The 21,038-nt window shown below is 36.9% G+C and overlaps 1 protein-coding gene across 5 annotated transcripts in view; it reads right to left on the minus strand.

The window, feature by feature from the left end:
- QSER1 (glutamine and serine rich 1) overlaps positions 1-21,038 on the minus strand; it is a 74,310-nt gene that overhangs the window by 35,824 nt on the left and 17,448 nt on the right. For 3 of the 5 annotated variants that reach the window (XM_046684820.1, XM_046684819.1, XM_046684818.1), the window contains exons 1-2: positions 2,330-4,881; positions 1,766-1,927 (exon numbers count right to left, since the gene is read on the minus strand). In XM_046684820.1, the coding sequence (XP_046540776.1) occupies positions 1,766-1,862 (97 nt within the window). In that variant the 5' untranslated portion in view covers positions 1,863-1,927; positions 2,330-4,881. Of the gene's footprint in view, positions 1-1,765; positions 1,928-2,329; positions 4,882-17,054; positions 17,374-21,038 lie in introns of those variants that run through there. The other 2 variants (XM_046684816.1, XM_046684815.1) reach the window with 2 other exon arrangements.

Genomic DNA, 21,038 nt, shown 5'->3' on the forward strand with positions numbered 1-21,038 from the left:
ACGCATTTTTTACAAGACCCTCCACTAGCAAAAACATTATGACTCACTGAAGGCTCAGATGACGGTCAGCATTTTTTAGCAATAAAGTATTTTTTAATTAAGGCAAGTACATTTTTTAAAACAAAATATTATTACACACTTAACAGACTGATGTATAGTGTAAACATAACTTTTATATGCACTGGGAAAAAATTCATGTGACTCACTTTATTGCAATATTCACTTTAATGCAGTGGTCTGGAACCAAACCCATAATATCTCTGAAGTATGCCTGTATTCATTATAATTATTGTGTATAATAATAAGAAACAGCCAAAATGTTCATCAACAAGGGATTGATCCAATAATTATGGCGTACCCTAATAATACTGCTGCCATAAACACTGGTTAGGTGGATACACATGTTTTGATATACAAAAATATCAAAGGATAAATACCAAACTATGAACTCTTCTTTAAAGAGTGAGACTGTAGTTAGGAACTATCACTTTTCACTTTATATAGCTTTTTCTTGTTTACATGTTTTTTAGTGAGCTTCCATTAAATAAACTTTTTTTCATTTTAGAAAAATGGAGGAAAAAAGATTCTCTGGCCCTTTCAAAAACATTCTTTTCTCACTTCTTTCCATTACATGTAAAAAAATGTATTCCTACCAGAAGGACAGAAAGTATCTAGTTACCCTTGAAAGAATAAATAACACTTAGAATTAATGTTTAAAATAATCATGGAAACTAGAATAGAAAGTCTAACTAAATATACATAATGAAAATTATTCCAAGAAGCAAAAAATGAAGCTATTGTGTTGTTTAATATTCTGTTTTATTTCACATTAAAACATTAATTTTCTCCTTGGAAGCAGAAAAAAATGTTACTAAGGCATATTGAGAAGCTCTAGTAATAGGATTTACATCAGAATGATAAAATATTATTTCCTATAGCTTTCACTTAAAAATGTCGTCTCAAATATGCTACTTCTTATTCTTTACAACAAAACCTTAAAAAAAAACTAACCTTCCTATCATCCTGCATAAAATAAAAATATATACAAATAATTTTGAGGGAGAAACAGTTGAAAAATGAAATAAAAATAAACTAGAAAAGTATATATAAACAAGTACAATATAATATCAACTTTAATGATATTTATTAAATATTCATTTAACCTGTCCAATTAAGGATAACTTTACATAACTCTAATGATGAGATCAGTCCCAAGATTGTTTTTACTATAGCACCTACCCAGTCCGAAATCACTAAAATAAAGGAAATTTAATCTTTCACTCAAAAAACAAAAAAGATAAACATGTGAGGTGATGGATGCATTAATTAACTAGAGGGGAGAATTCTTGCACAGTGTGAATGTATAACAAATCACCACAGTGTACACTTCAAATATCTTACAATTTTACATGTCAATTATACCTCAATAAAGTTGAAATGGAAAAAAAAAAGAAAATTTAATCTTTATTTCTCTCAAGTAGACAAGTAACTACTTAAATTGCCAGATAAAAACTTTACATCTAGGCCTTATCTTTAATAATTATCTAACTTCTTCAACTTGTTAGTTTTCACCGAATTTCTGCTGGTAACAACTTCCTGAATTTTGTCCACCTTAAAACTGTGAAAAATTCCAGGTTTTAAAGTTCACTGGAAAATCAACAATTAACATCACTCTCAGCCACACTACCATAATGACAAGGCCATAAAAAGTACATTTTTATCAGTATTTTTACAGGATTTAAAAATTCTGAAAACAAAGAATCACCTGTCTGCCAGGATGGAGCCCTGAGCTGTGGTACAAGAGCAGTTCCTGAAGCAGCAGCCTGAGCAGCTCGTGGCTCCACAGCAGAAAGAAAACTCATCACCGAAGATTCCTTAGTGTTAGTGCTGGCACCGTTCACACCAGCATCAAATATTCCTGAAAGACCTACATGTGAAGATAAAATATAATCCAAAGTAAAAATATACGTTAACATTCAATTATATTCTTGATCCTATTTTAAAAAGGAAGCTCTGAAATCTGAAGCCAAAAGTTCTACAACTCTAAATTGCTTTATTTTGAAATAGCAAACAAATGTTAATTTGACCAAGCATAGTTATAACTTAAAATCTACAAAGATGAATGAAAAAAGATCTCCCAACTAATTAATTATATAGATATTCCCTATCAGTAAAAGACAAAGCATCTAATCTCCTTTTCCTTTTAACACATTTCCCATGGCACTGTTATGTCAGCACACATTCATAACCCAACATGTAAAGGTTGACTTTTCATCTTATTCACTAAATGTACCCAGATTCTTGGTATATTTTACAAGAAAATTTTTACCGGTTGGCTGAGGTGTGGTAGCATATCCAGGAAGTTGATGAGAGGCTACAAAAGTCTGTCTCTGAAGGAGATCTGCTTCAGAGTGTGAGGGATGTCCTTCTTCATAGCTTAAACTAGAAGATAATAACAATAAGTGACCAAAAACACACGGTCCAAATGATATGGTCAAAATATTTCTAGAAGAGCAATAATTAAAAGTAGCAGAAGTCTTTGACTAAATTCCTGATCAATAAATAGATCAAACACAGTCTGACAATATTGTCAAAATGGGAGACATATATTGAAGCTATACTAGGAAGAAAAATGATACCTTTTCCTTAATTCAACTTTACCTCCAACAAAGTCCTTTTACTGGGAGAGGTAACACAGTACAGTGGGAAGAGCAATAGCCTGGAAAACAGGACAGCTGAATTTACTGTCCAAGCTCTGCTACTGGCTTACAGTGAGATTTCAGTAAGTGACCTGATTACTGTCAGACTAATTTTCTCACCTGTATGAATAAGGGACTAGATAAAATAATCTCTAAGGTCCCTCTAATTCTAACATTCCATAGAATATCAGATAATTCAAATAAATTAATAATTAATACTATCTCAATAACTCACCTGGGAAATTTCAAGCTTCTATATTTCGAGAGTAATTCAGAATTAGGTATTTTTTCTCCCCTTGATTTTTATTTTGAATATTTTAAACCCACGGAAAAACTGAAATAGTACAATAACCCATATACTTGTCACTTCAGATTCAATTAATTGTTAGTATCTTGTTACACTTATCACTCCCTATAGAGACACATAAACACTTCTTACATTCATTTTATCTTTCTATACATCAACATATAAACACTTTTTCTTTTGTACTAAACCACCTGAAAATAACTTGCAGACATCATGACACTGCATCATTAATACTGCAGTTTATCTCCTAGGAATAGGACATTCTCCTATACAACCAAATATTATTAGATATGAAGAAATTTAACATTAAGTCAATAATAGCATGTAATATAGAGGTCATATTTCCATTTCTGACAAATGTTGCCAAAATGTTTGCGATTTTTAAGCTCTTTCTATGTAGGATCCAATCAAACTTCAGGAGTTGCATTTGGTTATGTCTCTTTAAATTTAGAACAGTCCCTCCACGCTGCCCCTAATCCCAGATCCCCTTTGATTTTACGACACAGACCTTTTTTTTTTTTTTTTTTGAGGAATCCAAGTCAGTTGAATTGTAGGCTACCCCAAATTCTAGATTTATCTGATGGCTACCTCATGAGACGTACATAAGTGATGTTTTGTACTTATTGCATCACATAAGGACACACAATGTCAGTTTGTCTCATTACCGATGATGCTAAACTTGAAATGGTTACGATACCGCCAAATCTCTCCATGCAGTTCTTTTATCTCCTTTGAAATTGGTATGCAACTGTGAGGTGTTACTTTAAGACAGTGTAAATATCTTGTTCCCAACAGCCAATGGTTTTATACATCATCCACTCATGACTTTAATTCAATTATTGCACTGAAGATTGGAAATGGCGGTTTTCTAAGTACAGCATTTGTCCCTTCAGTCTCCTTTTGATATGTCCTCCTTGATGCTCAAACACATCCTTACTTTCTAGCACAGGATGTTTCAGGCTCACTTTATTATTTTCCCTGAACCAGACCCGAAATCAACCATTTCTACTAGGAGCCCTTTTAGTGCGCAAAGGCATTTAGAAACCAAGATCTGGGTATTGGGTGTGTTCAATGCCAGAGGTGTCACTGCTACTAGGCCTTTTCGGTGGACAAAGCTAGGAAATCCATGTCTTTAAAAACGTGAGTTCTTACCGACAACTCTAATTCAAATCCAGCGCAGTATTCCTCATCTTCCCTTTTCCTATGGTTGGAATCCTAGCTCACAACTACATCAGTATTTACTCATTAGCTCTACCCAAAAATACTATAACACAACCTCTACCAAAAACAAACCTACTAAGTAAGGGTATTTCTTCACAGTGCTTTTTGTCCCAAGATTAAATCTCACTAAGGGTATACAGTTAGAATAATGTTTCAAAAGTAACTAATTATTCTTTGTATGACTATGTTATTAATTAGATATAGGAGATGAATTTTGTTTGTTGAAGATTCAATTTTAGGATTACTTTTAAATCTTTTTTTAACTTTAAAAATCACTTTTATTAAGGTATAATTTACATAAAGTGCATTCATTTTAAGTGTAAGTTCAATGTGTGCACACTTTTTGATAAATGCATATACACCAGTGTAACCACAATCCCAACCAACCAGCAGAACATTTCCATCACGACAAAATGTTTCTCATGCCCGTCTGCAGTTATCTTTTTCATCTTCTCCCTGGCCCCAGACAACCACTGATAAGCCTAATGTTACTAAATCTTAGGCTTGCCTAATTCCACAATTTCATATAAATGGAACTGTACAGTCTGTACTCTTTTGTATCTGGCTTTTTTCATTCAGCATGTTTTTTCGTCTTGTACTGTTTTTGCTGGGCAAGATTCGCCCTAAGCTAACATCTGTTGCCAATCTTCCTCTTTTTTTTTTTTCCTCCCCAAAGCCCCAGTACATAGTTGCATATTCTAGTTGTAGGTCCTTCTAGTTCTTCTATGGAAGCCACCGCCACAGCATGGCTACTGACAGACAAGTGGTGTGGTTCCACACCTGGGAACCAAACCCAGGCTGCTGAAGCAGAGCCTGCCAAACTTTAACCACTAGGCCATCAGGGCTGGCTCAGCATAACGTTTCTGAGATATATCCACGCTGTTGCATGCATGAGTGGTTCATTCCTTTTCACTGAATTGTACGAATACATCCCAATATGCTTATCCATTCACCTACTAACGGACATTTGGGTTGTTTCCAGTTAAGAGCTACTATGAATACAACTGCTATGAACATTTATATACAAGTCTTTTGTGGACATATGTTTTTACTTCTGTAAGTTCAATATCTAGGAGTAATACTACTTGGTCACAAGGTACATATGTATACCATTTTACGTTACCATCAGTAATGAATCTACATTCTATTTTCCCATTACATCCTGTCACCACTTGATCTTTTCAATCTTCTTAATTTTAGTCATTCTAGGTAGGTATAGTGGTATCTCACCATAGTTCAGTTTGAATTTCCCTAATAACAAATGATGAGCATCTTTTTATACGCTTATAGGCTATTCTTTTAGCTTCTCTGTTATGTTCTCTGTTTAACTTCTCTGTGAAGTTTGCCCTGAAAAAAAACAGTTGGGGGGCAGGCCCAGTGGTGTAGTGGTTAAGTTCGCAAACCTCTGCTTTGGTAGCCAGGGGTTCACAGGTTCAGATCCCAGGCAAGGTCTTAGCACCGCATGTCAAGCCATGATTGACATAAAAGACAGGAAGAGTGTCACAGATGTTAGCTCAGGGACAATCTTCCTCAAGCAAAAAGAGGAAGATTGGCAAGAGATCTTAGCTCAGGGCCAATCCGCCTCACCAAAAAAACCAAAAAAACATAGGGGGTTGTTAGCTGTCGGTTGGGTTGTAAAACGCTTTTTTTTAAATACATTCTGGATCCACATTTTTTATCAGATATATGTATTGTGAATGTTTTCTTCCAATCTGATGGCTTCTCTTCTTTTTTCTAGTGTCCTTAAATTAAAAAGTTTTACTTAACTAATTGATTTTACCGTGGTAAGAGCACTTAAATGAGACCTGCCCACTTAACAAGGTGTACAGCATAGTGCTGTTGACTCTGTGCACTGTGTGTCCAGCAGACCTCCAGAACTTACTCATCCTGCATAACCGAAACTTTGCTATCTGTGAACAACTTCCCACTTCCTCCTTCCCCTGGCCATCATCATTCTACTCTCTGCTACTGAGTTTGACTAATGAGGTTTTAATTTCTGATCAACTCAAATTATATTTTTCTTTTATAGTCAGTGCTTTTAGTGTCCTGTCACTAATATATTTCCCCATGTTCTCTTATATAAGTTTTAAAGTCTTAGCTTTTATGTTTCAGTTTATGAGTCATTTTGAGATAATTTTTGTATATGGTGTGAGGTAAGGGTCAAAGTTCATATTTTTAACTTCTTTAAAAATTGAGGTATAATATGCATACAATAGAATCCACCCTTTCTACTGTACAGGTCAGTGACTTTGACAAATGCATAAACACTACAAAAATAAGGGGAGAGAACAGTTCCATCACAACATAAGACCTGCCCATCCCCTCTGTGGGGAACCTCTCCTGCCACTCTAGTCCCCAGGCAACCACTCATCTGTTCTCTGTCCCTATAGTTTCGCCTTTTCCGAAATGTTAAATAAACAGAATCATTTAATATGTAGTCTTTTGTGCCTGGCTTCTTTCACTCAGCTTAATGCCTTTGAGACTCACCCATGTTGTTATTTATAAGAGTAATTCATTACATTTTATTGCTGGGCAGCATTCCACTATATAGGTGTACCAAAAGTTGGTAGTTGTTTTAAATCCATTATCAGTTGAAGGACCTCTGTGTTCTTTCCTGGTTTTGGCAATTATGAATAAAGCACCTATAAACACGTGCTTAAGTTTTCGTGTGAACGTAAGTTTTCATTTGACTTGAGTAAATACAGAGGAGTAGGATGGCTGAGTTCTATGGTAATATATTTAACTTCAGAGAAAATTCTTGTTTTCCAAAGTAGCTAGATCTTTTTGCATTCCCACCAATAATGTTATGTTTGGTCAAGTTACTCTGCATCCTCATTGGCAATAAGTATTATCAGTTTGTAAGGTGTTTCCTTTCCTTTTTAAAATTTTAGCCATGCAAAATCTTCTTTAGTAAAGTTATCTACTCAAATCTTTTGCCCATTTTTATTGGGATCTTTGTTTTCTTATTACTTGAGTTTTAGCAGTTCCCTATATATTCTGGAATCAAATCCTCGGTCAGATAAATGTTTTGCAAATATTTTCTCCCAATCTGTGGCTTGCATTCTCATAACAACGAATTAGAAGAACAATTTTTTATCTTATGAATTGTACTTTTGGTGTTGTAGCTAATAAAATCTTTGTCTAATCCAATATCTCAAAGTGTTTTTCTTATGTTTTCTTCTGCAAGTTTTGTAGTAGTAATTTTTCCATTTAGGTTTATGATCCATTTGGAGTTAATTATTTCTACATGGTGTAAGGCATGGCTTGGGATATTTTTTAAATTTGGATATGCAATTGTCTCACTACTATATATTGAAAAGATTATTCCTCTACCTACTGAATTGGCATCTCTGTCAAAAAAGTAAACAGCCATATATTTGTGGTTCTAAACTGTTCTGTTACATTGATCAATGTCTGTTCTTAGGCCAATAACAGTCTGATGAATGATTCAAGTTGTACAAATCTTCCAATTTTGTTCTTTTTCAAAATTGTTTTGGCTATGCCAGGTATTCCCATGTAAATTTTAGAGTCAGCTTGTCAATTTCTACAAAAACACTGCATTGAATGTATACATCAATTTGGGGAAAACTACCATCTTAAAAGCACTGTCTTCTAACGAATGCCTATGTTATATCTATTTATTTTTTTAATTTCCTGCAGCAATCTGTTGTTTAGTGTGTAAGTTTTGCAATCTTTTCAATTTATCCCCAAGTATCTCATTTTTGTTATTTTGTTCTAAATATTTTTTTAAGTGACAGCTAGATATATAATTCAGTACCACAAAGGTCACTCTTTTAAAGTGTACATAGGACCAGCCCGTGGCCGAGTGGTTAAGTTCGCATGCTCCGCTTTGGTGGCCCAGGGTTTCGCCGGTTTGGATCCCAGGCGTGGACATGGCACCACTCATCAGGCCATGCTGAGGCAGTGTGCCACATGCCACAAGAAGGACCCACAACTAAAAATATACAACAATATAAAAATGTACCAGGCGGCTTTGGGGAGAAAAAGGGAAAATAAAATCTTTCCAAAAAAATTTAAAGTGTACAAATCAGTGCTGTGTTAGAATATTCAGAGTTGTGCAACCATCACCATAATCTAATTTTAGAACATTTTCATTGCCTCAAACCTAAACCTGTGCCCATTAGCATCACTCCCCGTATTCCCCTCTACCCAGCCCATGGCAATCACTAATTTACTTTCTGTCTCTACGGATTTGCCCACTCAGAACATTTCATATAAATAAAATCATAGTGTATGTAGCCTTTGTCGACTGGTTTCTTTCACTTAGCATAATATTTTCAAGATTCATCTATGTTACAACATGGATACATCAATACTTCATTCCATTTTATGGCTGAATAATATCCCATTGTATAGATATACCACATTTTGTTTAGCCATAAATCCACTGATGGACATTTGGGTTGTTTCCACATTTTGGCTATTAAGAATTTATGAATCATGCTGCTATGAACATTCATGTACAAGTTTTTGTGTGGATATACATTTTTTTTGTTTAAAGATTTTATTTTTTTCCTTTTTCTCCCCAAAGCCCCCCGGTACATAGTTGTATATTCTTCATTGTGGGTCCTTCTAGTTGTGGCATGTGGGACGCTGCCTCAGCATGGTTTGATGAGCAGTGCCATGTCCACGCCCAGGATTCGAACCAATGAAACACTGGGCCACCTGCAGCAGAGCGTGCGAACTTAACCACTCGGCCACGGGGCCAGCCCCTGGATATACATTTTTAATTCTCTTGGGTATACATCTAGGAGTGGATTGCTAGGTCATATGATAACTCCATGTTTAACATTTTGAGGAATGGCAAAGCAAAACAGCTGTACCATTTTACATTCCCACCAGCAACATTTAAGTTACAATTTCTCTACAAGTTTGCAGATACCTGTTATTGCCCGTGTTTTTATTATAATAGCCATCCTAGCAGGTGTTATGTGGTATCTTATGGTTTTGATTTGCATTTGACTAACGATGTTGAGCATCTTTGCATGTGCTTCCTGACCACTTATATTTCTTCTTTCCACAAATGTACGGTCAAATTCTTTGCCCATTTTTAAATTGGGTTGTTTGTTTTTTTTATTATTTAAGTGTAAGAGTTCTTTATATATTCTGGATACAAGTCCCTGATAAACAATTTTTAAACATTGTTTCCTACTCTGTAGGTTATCTTTTCACTTTCTTTTTTTTTTCCTTTCTCCTCCCTAAAGCCCTAGTACATGGTTGTATATCCTAGTTGTAAGACCTTCTAGTTCTACGTGAGCTGCTGCCACAGCATGGATACTGACAGACAGGTGATGTGGTTCTGCAACCGGGAGGCGAATCCGGGCCACCAAAGTAGAGTGTGCCGAACTTTAACCACTAGGCCATCAGGGCTGGCTCTCTTTTCACTTTCTTGATGCCATCATTTGCAGTCCAAAAGTTTTAAATTTTTATGAAGTCAAATTCAGTTTTTGTCACTTGTGCTTTTGATGGAATATCTAAGAAACCATTACTTTGCCCAAGGCCTTGAGGATTTACGCCTATGTTTTCTCTAAGAGTTTCATAGTTTTAACTTTTACATTTAGGTCTACGACCCATTGTGAATTAATTTTTATATATAGCATGAAGTAGGAGTCCAACTTTATTCTTTTGCTACTCATTTTAAATATAATTTGAAATTCTTTAATACAAAAACAATAACCGTTATTTTCAAAATACTACCATTGTATCTGCTTTTCAAATTATAGCCATCAGGGGCCGGCCCAGTGGTGCAGCAGTTAAGTTCACACGTTCCACTTCAGCAGCCCAGGGTTCCCCAGTTTGGATCCTGGGTGCAGACCTATGCACCACTTGTCAAGCCATGCTGTGGCAGCATCCAACATATAAAGTAGAGTAAGATGGGCACAGATGTTACCTCAGGGCCAGTCTTCCTCACCAAGAGGAGGACTGGCAGCAGATGTTAGCTCAGGGCTAATCTTCCTCAAAAAAATTATAGCAATCATGCTTTATATTAAAACGATCTACACACATATATTTCCTTGCTCTGTCAGCTGACACAGCCTAGAAATGAAGACAACCCAGGAGCAAAGAGCATACTTAGTGTCCAGATCTTGGCTTCTAATGCCATTCTCCAAGGAACCAGGGCTCCTCGGAGAAATGGCTGATTCTAGGACAGGGGCAGGAAATATATAAGACAAGTCTAGAGATCTTGTAGTGCCAGAAAGTTAGGAAGTGCTCAAAAGTAGAAAGCAAAAAAGAGAGGGAGGAGAACCCTACATTTATGGAGGTATGTCAAAGGGACACAGAAGCCAACTTAAAGAGCTCCCAATGACCAAAGCAGGAACATTTCGACCAAATAAATTAAGTAGTATATATCCATGGGTCCATACTGATATAATTAAATGATTTCTTCTAGAAGAAAACGTAGGCAGTAGACTCTTTGACATCAGTATTAAAAGGACCTTTTCGGGCACCATGTCTTCTCAGAGAAGGGAAACAATAGAAAGAACAAACAAATGGGACTTCATCAGACTACAGAGCTTCCTCACGGCAAATGAAAACAGGATTGAAACAAAAAAACAACCCACTAAGTGGGAAAAAATATTTGCAAGTCATATATCTGACAAAGGCTTAATATCCATAATATATAAAGAACTCTCACAACTCAACAACAAAAAATCAAACAACCCGATCAAAAAATGGGCAGGAGACATGAACAGACATTTCTCCAAAGAAGATACATGGATGGCCAATAGGCACATGAAAAGATGCTCATCATCGCTGATCATCAGGGAAATGCAAATCAAAACTACACTAAGATATCACCTTACACCCATTAGAATGACAAAAATATCTAAATCTAATAGTAACAAATGTTGGAGAGGTTGTGGAGAGAATGGAACCCTCATACACTGCTGGTGGGAATGCAAACTAGTGCAGCCACTATGGAAAACAGTATGGAGATTCCTCAAAAAATTAAAAATAGAACTACCATACGATCCAGCCATTCCACTACTGGGTATCTATCCAAAGAGCTTGAAGTCAGCAATTCCAAAAGTCCTATGCACCCCAATGTTCACTGCAGCATTATTTACAATAGCCAAGACTTGGAAGCAACCTAAGTGCCCGTCAACAGATGAATGGATAAAGAAGTTGTGGTATATATATATACAATGGAATACTACTCAGTTGCAAAACAGAACAAAATCATCCCATTTGCAACAACATGGATGGACCTTGAGGGAATTATGTTAAGTGAAATAAGCCAGTTGGAGAAAGATAATCTCTGTATGACTCCACTCATATGAGGAATCTAAAAATGTGGACAAAGAGAACAGATTAGTGGCTACCAGGGGAAAGGTGGGGTGGGGGTGGGCACAAAGGGTGAAATGGTGCACCTACAACACGAATGACAAACATTAATGTACAACTGAAATCACACAAGATTGTAACCTATCATTAACTCAATTAAATCAATCAATCAATCAATCAATGGAGGAGAAAACACAAATCTTGCTTGAAGAATTCCAAATAACTTATAAAGAAAATCTTCCCTCAAGGAGGCGGACCACAACTCCCCAATCCTTAAGTGTGGGCTGCACACACTGACTTTCTTCCCAAGAGGGCAATATCAAAGGGGGGGAAAAAAGAGTAACTTTGCAGTGTAGAAACCTAAAGATCAATATCAACAGTGATAAATCATGTGGATATGATATGATCAGCAGGGATAAATCATGTGGCTATGATGTGATCAACAATGATAAATCATGTGGATATGATGTGATGAAAACGACACTTTACTTCTGTGATCTCCCTCTGGAAAACGCTAACTCTAGTCTGATCATGAGAAAAAAGAGTGGGCAAATTCCAATAGAGGGGCAGTCTACAAAGTACTTAAGTAGCACTCCTCAAAACCGTAAAGGTCATCAACAAGAAGGAAAGCCTAAGAAACTGTCACAGCCAAAAGGAACCTACTGAGATAAGACAAACAATGTAACATGTACCCCCAGAGAGACAGAAAAAGACATTAAGCAAAAACTAAGGAAATCTGAATAAACTACTATTGAAGACTTTAGCTGATAATAATGTATCAATACTGATTCATTAATTGTAACAAATGTACCATAAGAATGTAAAAATAATAGGGGAAACGGTTCTCAAAAATAAAGCCTACATTAATAAAAAATCTGTAAGCCATGTCAAATCTAAACAAAATTTCTTAAGTTAGAATAATGATCAAGATAAGTTGTAAAGTGGTTAAGTTCACATGGTCCACTTCTGCAGCCTGGGGTTTGCTGGTTCGCATCCTGGGGGTGGACCTACACACGGTTCATCAAGCCATGCTGTGGTGGCATCCCAGAGAGAAGAACTAAAATGACCTACAACTAGGATATACAACTATGTGCTAGGGCTTTGGGGAGAGAAAAAAAAGAGGAAGATTGGCAAAAGATGTTTGCTCAGGGCCAACCTTCCTCAAACACACACACACACAAAGTTTGTAAAGATCAGGGGGTTCTGTTGTTGGTTTTTCGTTTTGTTATGTTTCTTATAAATCTGTACTAACTCCAATCATTTCTTTGACAGGCACTGAGTAATCATACCTCCTAACTGGTCTCTCTGCTTCCTCCCTTGCCCTCCCAGCCCCATTCTCAGCCTGAGTCACTCTTAAAAAGTAAAGTCAAATTATGAAACTCTTCTGCTCATATCTTTCCAATCACTTCCCATCTCACCCCGAGTAAAGCAAGAGTTCTTACAATAATCCTCAATGCACTACGTGACCTAATGGGTGCCCCTTAAACCTCTGATTTCATCTCCTATTTTCTACTGCACCAACACAGGTCTCCTGGCTCTTCCCTCAAACTCACAAAGCTATTCACTCCCTCATTTCCCCTCAGATCCCTGCTCAAACTTTGCCTCACTGAAGACTTCCCAGACCTTCTGCAAATCACATCCTTCCCCTATCCTTTCTCTCTACATTACCTAACCCTCTTTTCTAGGTTTATTATTCTCCATAGCACTAATAAATACTCGACATAATTTCCTAGTTTGCCTCTTATCCACTAAAATGCAAACTCCATGAGGACAGGGTCTTTGCTTGTTCACTGCTATATCACCAGCACCCAGAAGAGTAACTGGCACATGGCAGATACTCACAGATAATCACAATCTATGTTCCGTTTCAGAAGAGAAATCACCTTGAAGTTAAAGCTCAACTACCTCTCAAGCAGACATGTACGGAGTGCCTACCAAATTGCCAGCATCCTGATAAGGCTTGGGGACTCAAAAATGAAAGATTAAGCTAGCAGGTCAGCCCATTCTAATAAAACTGAATACCCTGAGACATTTATTAATTTTAGGCATTGTACCAGAGTTTTCAATACTAGAGAGAGCAGAGATCTAACTGGGCCACCAACCAATGAATTTAATTATTGAAACCCAAATTCTCTATTGTAAGTCACAAAGGGAGCAACACGGAAATAAGTTCTCAATAATTTTACAAAATTAGTGTTTTCTTTTACAACTTATATATAAGCAAAATGGAATAGAGTACATTCCATATAAAAATTAGCTTTGAGTGCAGCAACAGTCATTCACTGAATTTTAAAAAACCAATTAAAATCGCATGCTTCCCTCAAAAAATTAAACATAGTCGCCATATGGCCCATCAATCCCACTTCTAGACATATATTCAAAAGAATTGAAAATATATGTTCACACAAAAACTTGTACATGAACGTTCACAGCAGCATGATTCTTAATAATCAAAAGGCAGAAACAGGGGCCGGCCCCATGGCACAGCGGTTAAGTATGCACGTTCCGCTTCGGAGGCCCGGGGTTCACCAGTTTGGATCCTTGGTGCGGACATGGCACCGCTTGCCAAGCCACGCTGTGGCAGGCATCCCACACATAAAGTAAAGGAAGATGGGCATGGATGTTCGCTCAGAGCCAGTCTTCCTCAGCAAGAGAGGAGGATTGGCAGCAGTTAGCTCAGGGCTAATCTTCCTCAAACAAAAAAAAACAAAAAAAGCAGAAATAATCCAAATGTCCAACAACTAGTAATGGATAAATAAAATGTGACACAGCCACACAACGGAGTAGTATCCAGCCACAAAAAGGAATGAAGTACTGATACATGCCACGACACGGATGAGCGTGGAAAATATACCAAGTGAAAGAAGCCAAATAAAAAAGATCACATATAGTACGATTCCACTTCTATGACGTGTACTGAATAAGCAAACTCGTGGAGACAGAAAGTAGATCACTGCAGTTACCAGGGGCTGGGGAGAGAAGAGGAAGGAGAATGCTAGTGACTATGTGTTTCCTTTTGGGGTGACAAAAAATGTTCTAGAATTAGACAGTAGTGATAGTTACACAGTCTTGCGAATATTCTCAAGTACTGAACTGTACATTTTAAAATGGGGAATTATATAATTTGTGAATTACATTTCAATAAAAATTATAGTTGCCCAAACTTAGTGATTATGGGTAATTTTTCGTGAACTGTGCAACATCTTCAAACAGGAAGGTGGTTCTGGATAGGGTTGCTGTCATGCAGGTATTCAATCTCTTATGGGTGGCCCATCTCCATATAACATATAATGACTTTTTGTTAATCTGTAATAATATTTTTATAGTTTTAAAATAAATTTCAGAACCCTCATAATAATCTGATGGTCACTGGTTTGTTGAAGTCATTTATTTTTTTCAAACAAAAGCCAGATTTTTAAAAAATTTTATCCTGGGGAAAAAACATGTCTCAAAACATTGTCTCTGTTTCTAATTCCTATCTTTGAGCCAATATAAGACCTCCTTTGAATAAATGTACATTTATTTAATACAGGACCCACCGTGGCAGGTAGGTCCTATATTAGGTCCCAGTCCCAAAGGCCTGGATGGGAGGTATGGAGACAGACAGAGGGCTTTTACCACCCCCTACATACCCCAAGCACCACAGGAGCGAATGCCTAGAAAAGAGGAAGAAGCCAAGGGAAGAGTCACGACTGTTGAGTCTTCCATCCCCTCTGCACACACTCCAAGTGGGTACTGACTCAATCTTGAGGAGAAAGGGGGTCGAATTTTGCAGAGGGAAGTATCATCATCCTTCAGTTGCTGTCACTTAAATTCCAAATAAAAAATTGACATTTTTCTCAAAATTAAAACAAACCAGAAGAGAGACTAATTATTTAGTTACCACTCTCTACCTTATTACTTTAAAAGTCTGAACATTCTTTCCCTAAAACTTCTTTCCTAACTTTAATCTAATTTGTTTAACAAAGAAAATTAAGTTTGAAGGCAGATGAGAAAGCTGAGACAAAAAGCTCATCTAAAATGGCAACTTGTGCAGTGAAGACAGTATATGATCATAAGAAAAAATACTCTTGAATATATTATTGAGAATAAGCTGCCTTATGCTTTATATCCAGGTATTAATAACATATACACATCTACTCCTTAGGTAACACACTCTGTGTCCCTAATACTTAAGAAATAAAACACATTCTAAGTTTTAAAATCAATGAGAAGTTCCATGAAATATGTTAGCTCCCAGGTAAACAAGTCAATACTTGCATACAGGTAATAAGTTACTTAAGTACTAAATGAATGATTTTGCCTTTAGTAGTCGTATCACTTTCTTCTCTGCGTTAAACAATTTGGCCACTGAAAATATATATACTCTCATGGAATAAAAACAGAATTCTCTTTAAGCTTTGAAAACATTGTTATCATCCTAGATATATCAACTTTTCATAGCTGAGAAAGATAAGAACCCTGGATTGGAAGTTAGGAGGCCCAGATTCCAGTCCTGGTTCTGCAAATAACATGCTTCAAGACCTTCAGCAAAGCACATAATCTTGTAGAGTTCTAGTTTTCATATTTATGAGGCCTAACGTTCTTTGTATTTCTAATATTCTGAGTTAAGCTAAATATTTTTACTTCATCAATCACACAGTATACTTTAGTATAAAATCTGTCTTCAAAATTGAGTACAGAGAAACACTGAGTTCACTAACTCAGCACATCTGTCCCACTCATATCTAAATGCTAAATATTTTATAAATCACTATTTTATTTTAGTTAATTGTAGTCTGAGAATTGAAAAAAAAAACCTGAAGCATTAAGAATAATGAGCTCTGGGCCGGCCCGGTGGCGTAGCAGTTGTGTGTGCATGTTCCGCTTCGGCGGCCTGGGGTTCCCTGGCTTGGATACTGGGTGCGGACATGGCAGCACTTGGCATGCCATGCTGTGGCAGGCGTCCCATATATAAAGTAGAGGAAGATGGGCATGGATGTTAGCTCAAGGTCAGTCTTCCTGAGCAGAAAGAGGAGGATTGGCAGCAGTTAGCTCAGGGCTAATCCTCCTCAAAAAAAAATAAAATAAAATAATGAGCTCTTATTAAGGAATCATTTATTGCGAACGTGAACAAATAAACAAATGAACCATAAAACAACTATGAAACAGCTGTATTAAAGCACAGGCTTTGCAAATAAGCCACAGGATTCAAATCCAGTTCTATAGTTTACAAATTCTGCAACTTGAGGCTAACCACAGTCTCTCTCTGTCTCAGCTTCCTCAACTGTAAAATATGGGTAATAATAACACACACCTTCATAAGGCTGTTGTGAGAGTAAATGATATGGCATATACATAGCATTAGTCCTATGTCTGGCATATACTGTTCTACCACTGCTATTATTCTTGCACCTAAAGGTGAGGTCTGCACTTATAAAACCAACATGTATTGATTGCCAAGTGTTATGTACTAGAAGACACAGAAATAAAAAGGCATAAGTAAATAAACAAATATAACACAGTATGAGAAGGCTTACCTCTAGGAAACGATAGCTGAGTATTGAAAGGAAGAGGAGAAATTATCCAAGGAAAGAAAGAAGAAGAGTACTTCAGGAAGAGACAATACCATATAGAAAGACCTGGAAATGTGAACGAGATGGTACATTAATAGACCTGTAAGTAATTCTGCAAGGCTGTATTGGGGGTAGGGATATAAGTCAGACAGGAGCAAGATTATGCAAAATTATATGCCAAAATAAGAATCTCACATTTTATCCTCAAGGGAATCAACAGACTCCAAGGAATTTTAATCAGAGTTAAATGATTAAATTTGTATTTTAAAAGAATGTTTTAGCCAACGGTGCTCATCTGCATCATCTGGTGGGCTTTTTTCAAACTATACACTCCCATCTCTCACTTCCAGAAGTTATTTATCAGTAGTTCTGACATGGGACCCTGTAAACTACTTTGAAAACGTTCTTAAAGCAATTCTGCCTTGTACCAGCAGTAATCACTCTCTTAGAAAGACAAGTTGATAAGCAGTATGAAGAACAAAGCCAGCCTGAAATCAGGAAGGCCAAGATCCTAGCAGAAGTCCAGGTAAAAATTATAAGGAGACAACACTGCTAATACTTAGACATTTGAGAACTCTTTAAAGTTAGAATTGACAAGACTTGGCCAATGATTTGTGGGGAAAGACGGAGGAATCACGAATGATAATGAACTGCCCATAAGGCTGAACAAATGTGGAAGAGTTTGATTTCAGATGCATTAAGTTTGATGTGAGGTGTTCAGAAGAGATGTAGTGAGAATTATTCAAGAGGGCTAATGAACATTCCCACTTAGAACTCAGGAAAGAAATCTGAGCTGGAAATGAAAAATTGGGAATCATTACCAGTTGGGTATTTTTGAAGTCACGAAAGTGGGTGAAATTGCCAAGAGTATCTTACATGAGAAATGGGCTGAGAACAGAATCTATGAGGATGTTACTTTTGGAGGACAAGGTGATCAGCAAAAAGTCTCCATAAAAAGGGAATATTAAGCTAACCCTGTGCCAAACCAAAGGAAAACAAGGAATTATGCAAAGCCCTGAGGCAGGAAAGAGTTTGCTATATAGAGGTGAAAGACCAACAAGCTCTGAGTGTACTGAGGGGACGGGAGAGTGGCAGGAGACACTTTCACCTGGAGAGGCAGTAGGCAAGGAGCAGACATGAAAAGCCTTGTGGGTACAATAAGGAGTTTGGATTTTATTGCAAGTGCAGTGGAAAACAACTGAAGGATCTTTAAGCATGGGAGTGACTCAATACCTGTTTGAAAGCTGACTCCAGCTGCTATCTTCTATAAAACTTCTCTCAGCTCCCAAACCAAAATTGAAAGCAAAGGGAGCCCTAAAATCAAACACACCATTCAACGTCATAACCACCCCCCATATGCACATTACCACCCAAGTAGCTCCAAGTTTCACTAAAATTGCTTTAAAAATAAATGTTAAAGGATGTAGAGTTTAATGAACTTGGCTACCAACTGCTGAGTAATCCGCAGCAAAGTCCTTTAGTTTAAAAAACAGTGAAAATAACAAAATTGTTGGTGATAAAAGATACCTCCCTTCCTTTGAACTCGACTTGGCAGAAAATCATGGGAGAAGAGGCAAGTCTGTGTGTTAAAAATGGCGAACTTCTCAGGATATTAATGGCTATAATCAAAAAAAAACATCATAGGTGTTGCCAAGGATGTGAAGAAACTAGAACCCTCATACGTTGCTGCTGGGAACAGAAAATGGTGCAGCCACTTTAGAAAACAGTTTGGCAGTTACTTAAAATGTTAAACAGAATTACCATACTCTCCAACAACTCCACTTCAGGTGTCTACTCAGGAAAAATGAAATGTGTTCATACAAATACTTTTATGCAAATGTTCACAGCAGCATTATTCATAAGATCCAAAAAGTCCATCCAAAAGACCACCCAAATGTCCATCTACTAGTGAACAGAGAAAGAAAATGAGCTATATCCACACAACAGAATATGGCTCCACTGTAAGTGCTTCTAAATACTGATACACGCCACAACATGGATGAATCTCAAAAACATTATGCTTAGTCAAAGCAGCCAAACACAAAAGAACACACACTTTAAGATTCCATTTATATGAAATATCCAGAAAAGGCAAATCTATGGAGACAGAAAATGGATTAATGGCTGCCTAGGGCTACGGGCGAGAACGCGGAGTGACTATAAATGAGCATGAGATTTCTTTTTGGAGTGATGAAAATGTCTGAAGATTAGATTGTGGTGACACTGTGGTGATATAAATACTAAAAATTATTGAATTGTACACTTAATATGGGAGAATTTTATGGTATGTAAATTAAATCTCAATAAAGCTGTTAATTTAAAAAAAAAAAGTGCTGGAGGAGGCAAACAGCCTAGATTCACGATCTCTAAGGGGACCTTGGGCAATTTACAGCTTCTTTGGGCCTTAATTTGCTCATAGCACAGGTAACCCCTATACATTATCGTACATACATACATTATCACCCTGGCTCTACCGAGGGGCCATTTGAGGTCGGTTCTGCAGAAGGCGGCAGAAGAGAGGAGTCTGAGCATTATTTGTCCATTCCCTCCTTGTACCACAACCACAGTTCCAGCCATGCTTCTGGGCTCCCACAGCTTTTGCTCCTGCACGGGCTAGAAGTGGCTTCACACTGCTGCTACTCACTCAGTGTTTCAATACCCCTTTTTGGTTCCCGTAACCCTGCCCCCAACTATAAAACTGAGCCCTTCATTAAAGTGGCCTCAGATGAATCATCTGAGTAAAATTATGTTTCATGCAGGACCCCCAACTAGTAATTGGTATAAAGGAGGTACAATTGGTACTTTGTAACAACAGGTTATTGTTAAATTGAGTATGACCTCTTAAGTAAATTTAACTCTTATATACATCAGTAATGATCTTACCAAAAAATCCTACTTCATTTTGCACAAATGATACTCTTAAGCTGGTTAAACAGAAGGTGCTTCCGTTTCCACTAAGAAGGTGAAATGAATACCACAACTAGAAGGACCTGCAACTAAGATATACAACTATGTACCAGGGGGATCTGGGGAGATAAAGCAGAAAAAAAAAGATTGGCAACAGATGTTAGCTCAGATGCCAATCTTTAAAAAAAAAAAAAAAAAAGGTGAAATGAGGAGTAGTATGGTATTTCCTGCCTGGAGGAATGGTAGAGAATATTAAAAATTCAGTCTATCAGTTCTAAACATTATTGACAACAAAGAGAAACAGATTTTGGCACTTGTAGCAGAGACCAACAAAAGCGATCCCCAAGTCAGGGTTACTAAGAGTTTCCGTCTGTTGTACCGTCAGGAAATAAATGAAATGTGACAGTGATGTGGCATATGCTTGGCTATATCCATGACAACAAGAGACACCAAGGCCTGGATTGGACACAATTCCAACTTCCATTTCATCACCTTCCTTTTTTATTTCTGTCATCACTTGCATTACTGACCTTTCATTTGAACAAAGACAAAATTTTCAGGTCCAACTTTTCCCATCCTCAGTATTTTCCTGTAAAGCTTTTCTTTTAAAAGAAATACATCTGTCAAGGCAAACTATTTTGTGATTCATACTGCTGCAATGTATTAACTACCTGTAACATTTAGACACTAACATGTCCATTTAAGAGGTAGACAACGTGGGCTCTGGATGATTTGCTCTCATTTTAGGCTATGAAGGAACCGTTAACAACAAACATATATAGCTGGTTACTTCTCACAACACATACCACAGTTCACATTTCCATGATTCAAATGTTTGTGTGCTATGAAATATTTTATTTTAGCTTCTTCAATGTACTTTGTTGTTTATGGCATAGTCTTTCCTTTACCAAATTAAATTTCTTCCTTGTCAGAAAAAATAGTAGAACCAAATTTTTACTACATCACAATTTATTCACTATTATTAACATGGTCTAGGATTTGGGGCATTACGTAATGACTAAAGATACATATTTATCACAG

The sequence above is a fragment of the Equus quagga genome, chromosome 14 (assembly GCF_021613505.1).
Source record: "Equus quagga isolate Etosha38 chromosome 14, UCLA_HA_Equagga_1.0, whole genome shotgun sequence".
NCBI lineage: Eukaryota > Metazoa > Chordata > Mammalia > Perissodactyla > Equidae > Equus > Equus quagga.